The 9,960-nt window shown below is 44.9% G+C and overlaps 1 protein-coding gene across 1 annotated transcript in view; it reads left to right on the top strand.

The window, feature by feature from the left end:
• The window catches only part of LOC111973957 (adhesion G-protein coupled receptor V1-like), a 248,282-nt gene that overhangs the window by 16,571 nt on the left and 221,751 nt on the right, over positions 1-9,960 (top strand). Inside the window, 2 exon segments of the mRNA XM_070446866.1 lie at positions 6,246-6,372; positions 6,700-6,885. Of these exon segments, the coding sequence (XP_070302967.1) occupies positions 6,246-6,372; positions 6,700-6,885 (313 nt within the window).

The raw sequence follows: 9,960 nt of genomic DNA, 5'->3' as shown, positions 1-9,960 counted from the left end.
TTAGGTTGAGGTAGTGTGAAGGGTAAAGGGTAGAGTGTGTGTTAGAAGTAGGAGGAAAAGTAAGGTAGGGGTGGGGTAGGGGAAGGGCAAGGGTAGGGGTGAGGTAGGGTTAGGGGGTAAGGTAGAGGTAGGGGTGAAGTAGGGGTAAAGTAAGGGTAGGGGTTGGGGTAGGGAAAGGGCAAGGGTAGGGGTGAGGTAGGGGTAAGGGGTAAGGTAGAGGTAGGGCTGAAGTAGGGTAAAAGTAAGGGTAGGGGTGGGGTAGGGGAAGGGAAGGGGTAGGGGTATAGGGTAGGTAAAGGATAGAGGTAGGGGTGAAGTAGGGGTAAAGTAAGGGTAGGGATGGGCGTATGGGAAGGGCAAGTAGTGGTGAGGTTAGGGTAGCGGGTAAAGGTAGAGGTAGGTGAAGTAGGGGTAAGATTAAGGGGAAGGGGAGGGTAAGGGGAAAGGGCAAGGGTAGGGGTGAGGTAGAGTAAGGGTAACGGTAGAGGTTGGGTGAAGTAGGGGTAAGAGTAAGGGTAGGGGAGGGGAAATGTCGATGGAAGTGCGCAGCGGTAGATTGCAAACGCGCGTCAGGTAGGCGGTAATAGGGTTAACAAGAGGTCGGGTGAAGTAGGGGTAAAACTTTACGTGAGACGCGGTAAGGGTAGGGGAAAGGGCAAGAGTTGGGGTTGAGGTAGTGTAAGGTCGATAGAGGATCGCGGACAGACACCCTAGTTAAGGGTCATCCGGAGTTCAATCGGGTTAATCTGGGTGGACGTGTAGAGAGGCGAGAGTCAGAGACTGAAGGGGCAAGGGGCTACCCACTGGCAAGAGGTGCGTATCAGTGAGTGTGAGGGTACAATGGGGCAGGATAGGGGGTAAAGAGTAGGGGGTGCAGTGCTAGGAGTCTACCAACGTGTTAGGAGCAAGACTTTAAGGAGAAGTACTAGGGTGATGGTTAAGGCGGGAAGGGGTAAGTGTAGGGTTATTAACAATAGGATAAACGGTGACAGGGATTGCGGGGTGAAAGTTGTGATCATATTGTGAAGGTATGGGTAGTAAAGTTGAGATTACTATGTAGAGTAATAGTGGCGATGGTCGACGATAAGGGGAGTAAAAAGAATGGATAGTGAGATAAGAGGGAAAGTGAACTAATAGGATTGAAGTGTTATTGTGAACAGTAGGGTTAAGGGTAGGCGGTGAGGTAGTGTTGTAAATGTTGTGCGGTAGAGTCTCTTGGTGGACGGTGGCTCCGTTGTAACGGTTAGGGGTGAATTATTCCCGTGATGAGGGTAAAACAGGGGTAGGGATGCGGCTAAGTGGTTTGGGATAGGGTTTGTGCGAGTCGGTAGTGATATCAGTGGTAAGTGTCACGTGAGGAGTGGACCCACATGTTCAAGCTGACGGTTAGGTGGTAGGGAGTGATCCCGTAGCGCATAGAATGGACTACATGTGTGTTTGTTTGAGGGGAGTATATGGAAACCTCACCCTCTTCCTCCTGCTGTAAGCGTGGCTGAGGGTGTAAAGCCTGTCTATCTGCGCTAAACACGACAGACTAAGGGTGGATATTCTGGATCACGAGAGAGCTACGTAACGGAGTGCAGGTACGTGCCGTTAGAGCATCAAGATAAGTGAGGTACTATGTTGTAGAGGAAGTGATAGATCGCGCTAATAGAGGTGTTCAATGGAGTATAGTGGATAGGGGGTGAACTGTATTCGGTTGGTGATACATGTTGTGCAGGTGATACACACGTGGTGACAGGTTTGCGTAGTGTTTCCCCATTAAGATCAGAGGCAATGAGAGAATTTCACCATCCTCTCCTAATGCGACAGGGGGAGCAAGAGTGAACATAGCAGATGCATACGCGAACGCCAGCTGCACATAAACAAAAACGATAACACCGAAAATAGTGGTTTTAAGCTTTGCAGTGAGGTGAGAGTTATACGTGCTTTGGTGGGAAGATTGCATGCAAGTGTGGTTATGTTAAGCGGTGTGAGAGTGTTGTATGTGCAAAGTACGAGCTGGTAAGGTGTATGGTGTGGTGGTAGTGTTAGACGATGAAAGGTGGTTGATGGATACGCGATAGAGTGACATATTGTTATGCCAGGATAGATGGGAGTATGTTTGGTTTAGTTGTAGATTGGATGCAGGTGGCATAGTTTTGTAGAGTTGGTAAGGGACGAGGGTTAAGAAGGGTGAGGTAGAGTAAGGTGGATAGGGTCATAAGGAGACTCTGGTGATCGGTGCTACGCTGCTGATAGGGCTTGTGACGTAGAGTAGCTGGTGTTAAGTGTGGTAGCGCGCGCGCGAAGGCTTCAGGTAAGGGGGTGAAGGCTGTGGTACTAAAGGAGTTTACGAATAGGCCGTGTTTTGGAGAGGGTCATGGGTTCCGGGCTTGACGTGTAATGTGGTGGTGCCACTGTGGTTGATGTAAAGTCGCGGTGGACGTGGTGGGCGAGGGGCGCCTGAGGCCTCGTGACTTGGCCCCGCGCGTGGTGTGTGAGTACAATCACTAGTAGCGTGGTTGTTTGGGTGGGAACATGGCGGAAGTTAAGTGTGTAAAGTGTAAAACATTCTAATGTGAGTTCGTGGGTGAAGGGTGATGTGAATGGCACTGAGCCATACTGAGACCGAAGAGCGCAGAATGGTAATTCGCTGTAAGTGTATATTCAATGTCGCTCGGTTAGAGCGGTGACTAGGTAGTGTGGGTAAGGGCGTGGCACGCTTTCTTTGGCACTTGAAACAGGAGTCAGATGGTAAAGTTGGTAACGCTGTACGAGCTGGATGCTCACGTGCGGTGATAAGGATAACAGTGGGACTTAAGGGCTAAAGACTCTGAGCCGCGTTAGTGTGGTAAGGGTAAGGGTTAAGTGGGTTTAGCCGAGTAGTTTGCTAGGAGGTAATCGTATGAATGGTTGACAGGGTAGGGTTGATCTGTGCTGGTTCAGGTTAGACAAGTGACCAGGGAGAGGGGCCCCCCGCGGTGGCCATTGTCGTATAAGTTGATAGGACGTTTTCTATAGATTCAGATTTGGCATTCTATGACGCTAAGGTGTATAGATGCGCATAGATTCTAATTTACTACCTCACAGTAGGCTAAAAGTAGCAGCAAGAAGGGGTGTGATACATGGGGTCTAAGTCAGTTTTTGGAGGCAGTAAGGGTGTGGTAGAAGTACGTTATCACCAGGTCCATAGGGTAGGCATTGCCGGGTAGGTTGAGGCGATGGGGTTAGTTGTGCTCGAGTGTTTAGTAAGGCAGTCTCTGTATGTGGACCAGGGTTGCATTTCTGTACAATTAGGGTGAGTAACTGGGTTGACGTGTTAGCGTGACGTGATTTGAGGTGACTCGATAAGAATGCCCTTGTAGTGAATCCGCAGTAGGGTGTTTGGATTGGTGTAAGCAGACAGGGAGTGGTAAGAGGCGTGGGTTAGGGTGGGTAGGGGGTAGAACTTAAGGTGTTACTTAACATGCAGATTCACTTGGCATGCACCACATAGCCCAGCCAGCCAGTCAAGAAGTGACCGCAGCTCACTACTCGGTAAGAGTGTATAAGGCGGTAAGGGTGAAGGTGGACCATAGAGTATAAGAGGGAAAGTGCCCGGTGTAGGTTGACTTCGTGAACTCGTGTGCTATGCCACTCAAAGGATCACTTGAGTTTATAGGGATCGTGGTTGTGTTGTTGGTGTGGTAGTGTGGCGTGAGGGTCGGTATCATGCTGCATGGCGAAACCGCGTACAGTGGAGCTATCTGCGTGCTGGGTTGCGTAGGGGTGAGGGTGTAGGTTACCGGTGTGCTGATTGATAATTGGAGAACGGTAACGTAGGTCGTTAAGCCTTTTAGGTGTTGGATAGAGTGAGAGTGAATTTAGCGGATTGACAATTTACATGTGGTTAATTTCAAAGCACCTGCGGTCATAAGCGGTAGGGTGTTTCTGGCTCTGTTGCATCTGATATAAGGGCGGAACACATATTAGGATTAGGCGTGGCGGGACAGAGGGTGACTTGATAAGGGTGTATATGTTTAAGAGAGGAGAAGAGGACTCATCCTTTAGCCCCGATTGTCGCTCCTTGGTTTTTTCACTGCTACACTCAAAATATATCCAAATTACTGTTTAAGTAGAATCGACTCTATGAGGATTACTCTGTATTTTAATCAGAGGCTTGACTGAGTTGTTACAATGCTTACATAGATCCCCCCCTCACACCTATCCTTACCCTTACCCCTACCCCTCCTTACCCCTACCCTTGCCCTTTGCCCTACACTCACCCCTACCTCTACCCTTACCCCTATCCCTATCCCTTCCCCTACCCTTACCCCTTTCCCTTACCCCAATCCCTGCCTGTCATCTGTTATCCATGACCTTGTCTCTCTCTCCCTCCCTCCCACCCCTATCCTGCAGAGTGGAGACTGCGCGCTTTGTAGTGTACTTTGTGTAAGTGGAGAGGGGAGTGAGCCTGGACCCTTTGTGTGCTGTGAATCAGGACTTTCTCTGGGGAAAAGGGAGCACTTTAAGATTTCTGTGACCTTTGGTTGATGGGAGACGGGGTTGTTGTGGTGGTTGTTGTGGGAAGAGAGGGTGTGGGGAGTAAGGAGGGATCTTCTTTGTGTTGCACCTAATTTAACCATTCTTCCTGTAAAGAGATCAGTGTTTGTATGCATGCTGCACGTTGCCTGCAAGTGTTTGTTTGGAATGCTTTACACACAGGCTTCCTGCTGTGTGAGAGAGAGGCTTGGGGGGCCGCTGAGTGACAATGTTATTCAGAGCAGTCACAATAACAGGCCTCTCTGGTCATTACTGAACATGACACAATACAAGGAATTACTAGATGACAATATCTGGTGCAAGCTTTGAAGTGCATGTCCCCTACTATTTTGTCACTCCTTGTTGTTTTACACACACTCTTTGATGGTTTTAAAAGTCCACTGCAACCCCCATGCCCCTGGTATACAGTGCATTCGAAAAGTATTCAGACCACTTGACTTTTCCACATTTTGTTACGTTACAGCCTTATTCTAAAAAAAAATTCTCATCAATATACACACAATACCCCATAATGACAAAGCGAAAACAGGTTTTTAGAATTTTTCAAATATATTAAAATTAAAAACAGAAATACCTTATTTACATAAATATTCAGACCCCTTGCTATGAGACTCAAAATTGAGCTCAGGTGCATCCTGTTTCCATTGATAATCCTTGAGATGTCTCTTGATTGGAGTCCACCTGTGGTAAATTCAATTGACTGGACATGATTTGGAAAGGCACACAATAGTCTATATAAGGTCCCACAGTTGACAGACATGTCAGAGCAAAAACCAAGCCATGAGGTCGAAGGAATTGTTGTAGAGCTCCGAGAAGACAGGATTGTGTCGAAGCACAGATCTGGGGAAGGTTACCAAAAAATGTCTGCAGTATTGAAGGTCCCCAAGAACACAGTGGCCTCCATCATTCTTAAATGGAAGAAGTTTGGAACCACCAAGACTCTTCCTAGATCTGGCTGCCCAGCCAAACTGAGCAATCGGGGTATAAGGACCTTGGTCAGGGAGGTGACCAAGAACCCGATGGTCACTCTGACAGAGCTCCAGAGTGCCTCTGTGGAGATGGGAGAATCTTCCAGGAGGACAACCATCTCTGCAGGACTCCACCAATCAGGCCTATATGGTAGAGTGGCCAGATGGAAGCCACTCCTCAGTAAAAGACACATGACAGCCCGCCTCGAGTTTGCCAAAAGGCACCTAAAGACTCTCAGACCACGAGAAATTAGATTCTCTGGTATGATGAAACCAAGATTGAACTCTTTGGCTTGAATGCCAAGCGTCACATCTGCAGGAAACCTGGCACCATCCCTACGGTGAAGCATTGTGTTGGCAGCATCATGCTGTGATTATGTTTTTCAGCGGCAGGGACTGGGAGACTAGTCAGGATTGATGGAAAGATGAACGGAGAAAAGTACAGACATATCTTTAATAAAACCCTACTCCAGAGCGCTCAGGACCTCAGACTGGGGAGAAAAATGGGAGAAACTCCCCAAATACAGGTGTGCCAAGCTTGTAGCGTCATACCCAAGAAGACTCGAGGCTGTAATCGCTGCCAAAGGTGCTTCAACAAAGTACTGAGTAAAGGGTCTGAAAACTTATGTAAATGTGATATTTCAGTCTTGTTTCTTTACAAAAAGTCGAGGGGTCTGAATACTTTCCGAATGCACTGTAGAGGCCTGTGAGTTCCTTCATAGTCTAGTCACTGAGTTCCCCTCTGTGTTGCAGGACTAACGTTGAGAACCAGATCCTGAAGCCTGGCTTCACCCGTCGAGAGATTGTCATCGTGGAGAACGACGACCCAGGTGGAGTCTTTGAGTTCTCCTCCTTCTCCAGAGGACCCTGGTACATCAACGTACGTCTGACCCACACTGAGATATATATCATGGTTGTTGATGCTCATCTGTTTCATCCACTGGACTGCATGTTGAAATGACCAACCAGGTCATTTTTGCGAAAGACCATGGCTCCAAAGCATCTCAGAGTATAAGTGCTGATCTATAATCAGTTTAGCCTTTTATATCATAATGAATAAGAGGCAGGAACCGATCCTAGATCAGAACTCCTACTCTGAGACTTTTTCTAAATACGGTTAAATCAATGGCTAACCTACATCAAAAACAGCAACACTTCTGACCCATAGTTTGTCCCTTTTTTCTGCTCTGTGAACTTTGCCCTGTAGGAGGGTGAGGCGGTGGAGCTGCGTGTGATCCGGACCAAGGGGCAGCTGCTCAAACAGCTGGTGCAGTACGCCCTCATTCCCTCGGGCTACACAGAGTTCTACGGCGCTATCGGTATCCTAGAGTTCAAGCCCGGGGAGAGGGAGGTGCTGGTAGCACTGGTGGCACGGCCTGACGGGGTCCCCGAGGTACAGCTACACTGCTGTCTGGTGGCATGAATGGCATCATGTATGGGATCCTATATGGTATCATGTATGGTATCATGTATGGTATCATGTATGGTATCATGTATGGCATCATGTATGATATCATGTATGGCATCATGTATGGCATCATGTATGGTATCATGTATGGTATCATGTATGGTATCATGTATGGCAATAAATCATGTAATGGTATCAATGTATGGTATATCATGTATGGGTTATCATGTATGGGTATCATGTATATTGAAGTATCATGTATGGCAATCATGTAGGATGTATGTGATCATGTATGGTACATGTATAGGCATCAATGTATGGGTAATCATGTAATGGTATCATGTAATGGCATCATGTATGGTATCATGTATGGCATCATGTATGGTATCATGTATGGGATCCTATGATGGCATCATGAATGGCATCATGTATGGGATCCTATATGGTATCATGTATGGTATCATGTATGGTAATCATGTATGGATCATGTATGGATCATGTATGAGTATCTATATGGAATCATGTATGGATCATGTATGGTATCATGTATGGTATCATGTATGGTATCATGTATGGATCATGTATGGTATCATGTATGGCATCAATGTATGGTATCATATGGTATCATGTATGGTTATCATGTATGGAATCATGTATGGTATCATGTATGGTATCATGTATGGCAATCATGTATGGTATCATGTATGGTATCAATGTATGGTATCATGTATGGTAATCATGTATGGCATTCATTGTATGGTATCATGTATGGTACATATGTATGGCAATCAATGTTATGGTATCATGTATGGTATCAATGTATGGCATCATGTATGGCATCAAATGTATGGTAATCATGTATGGTATCATGTATGGTAATGTATGATATCATGTATGGCATCATGTATGGTATATGTATGGCATCATGTATGTATCATGTATGGATCATGTATGGATCATGTATGGTATCATGTATGGTACATGTATGGCATCATGTATGGTATCATGTATGGTATCATGTATGGCATCATGTTATGGTATCAATGTATGGTAATCATGTATGATCATGTATGGCATCATGTATGGCATCATGTTTTGGTATCATGTATGGCATCATGTATGGTAATCATGTATGGCATCATGTATGGACATCATGTATGGCATCATGTATGGCATCATGTATGGCATCATGTATGGTATCACTGTATGGATCCTATATGGATCATGTATGGTATCATGTATGGATCATATATGGCATCATGTATGGCATCATGTATGGCATCATGTATGGCATCATGTATGGTATCATGTATGGTATCAATGTATGGCATCATGTTTGGTAATCATGTATGGTATCATGTATGGTATCATGTATGGGATCCTATATGGCATCATGTATGGCATCATGTATGGCATCATGTATGGCATCATGTTTATGGTATCATGTATGGCATCATGTATGGCATCATGATATGGCATCATGATGGCATCATGTCATGGTCTCAATGAGTATCAGATGCACTCATGTAGGCATCAAATGTTTGGTATCATGTATGGTATCATGTGATGGGTATCATGTATGGTAGTCAATGTAAGTGGTATCATGTTATGGGCATCAATGATGGCATCATGTTTGGTATCATGTATGGCATCCATGATGGTATCACATGTATGTATCTGTATGGCATCATGTATGGCATCATGTATGGTATCATGTATGGCATCATGTATGGTAAATCCTATAATGGTATCATGTATGGTATCATGTCATGGATATCATGTATGGCATCATTATATGGCATCATGTATGGCATCATGTATGGAATCATGTATGGTATCATGTATGCATCATGTATGGCATCAATGTATGGCATCATGGTAATGTATCATGTATGGCATCATGTATGGCATCATGTATGGATCATGTATGGCATCATGTATGGTATCATGTATGGTAATCATGTATGATTTGCATCATGTATGGTATCCTATATGGTATCATGATATGGTATCCAATGTATGGTATCAGTATGGTAATCATGTCATGGCGATCATGTATGGTATCATGTATGGGGATCATGATAGGTATCATGTATGGTATCATGTGGCATCATGTATGGCATCATGTATGGGATCCTATATGGTATCATGTATGGTATCATGTATGGTATCATGTATGGTATATGTAGGGATCCTATTATGGTATCATGTATGGTATCATGTATGGTATCATGTATGGTATCATGTAATGGGATCACTATATGGCATCATGTATGGTATCATGTATGGTATCATGTAGGCTCATGTATGTGAATCCATGTATGGCATCATGTATGGTCATGTAATGGCATCATTGTAGGATCATGTATGGTATCATGTATGGCATCATGTATGGCATCATGTATGGCATCATGTATGAGTATCATGTATGCATCATGTATGTATCATGTATGGTATCATGTATGGTATCATGTATGGCATCATGTATGGTATCATGTATGGTATCATGTATGGCATCATGTATGGTATCATGTATGGTATCATGTATGGCATCATGTATGGTATCATGTATGGCATCATGTATGGTATCATGTATGGTATCAGTTATGGCATCATGTATGGTATCATGTATGGTATCATGTATGGTATCATGTATGGCATCATGTATGGCATCATGTATGGTATCATGTATGGCATCATATATGGCATCATGTATGGTATCATGTAATGGCATGGACGCCTCATCCTGACTGTTAGGGTGTCACTGGTCTTACAGTTTCCAGCTTGAATTGCCTTTGAAATTCATTTTTTTTGTTTCGATAGTTTACAGTATATGTGTTTGAGTGTAGAGCACGGTGGGCAGATTACAGTGTGACAGTCCTGTTATAGTGTGTGTGTGTGTGTGTGGTGTGTGTGTGTGTGTGTGTGTGTGTGTGTGTGTGTGGTGTGTGTGTGTGGTTGTTGTGTGTGTGTGTGTGTGTGTGTGTAGTGTGTGTGTGTTGTGTGTGTTGTGTGTAGCTGGTAATGAGACTTCTCGAGATGGGTAACTTCAAGCAGAGC

Source organism: Salvelinus sp. IW2-2015, linkage group LG15, assembly GCF_002910315.2.
Source record: "Salvelinus sp. IW2-2015 linkage group LG15, ASM291031v2, whole genome shotgun sequence".
NCBI classification, from domain to species: domain Eukaryota; kingdom Metazoa; phylum Chordata; class Actinopteri; order Salmoniformes; family Salmonidae; genus Salvelinus; species Salvelinus sp. IW2-2015.
Note: the sequence above shows the minus strand (reverse complement) of the source record. Positions and strands in the feature narration are given on the sequence as shown.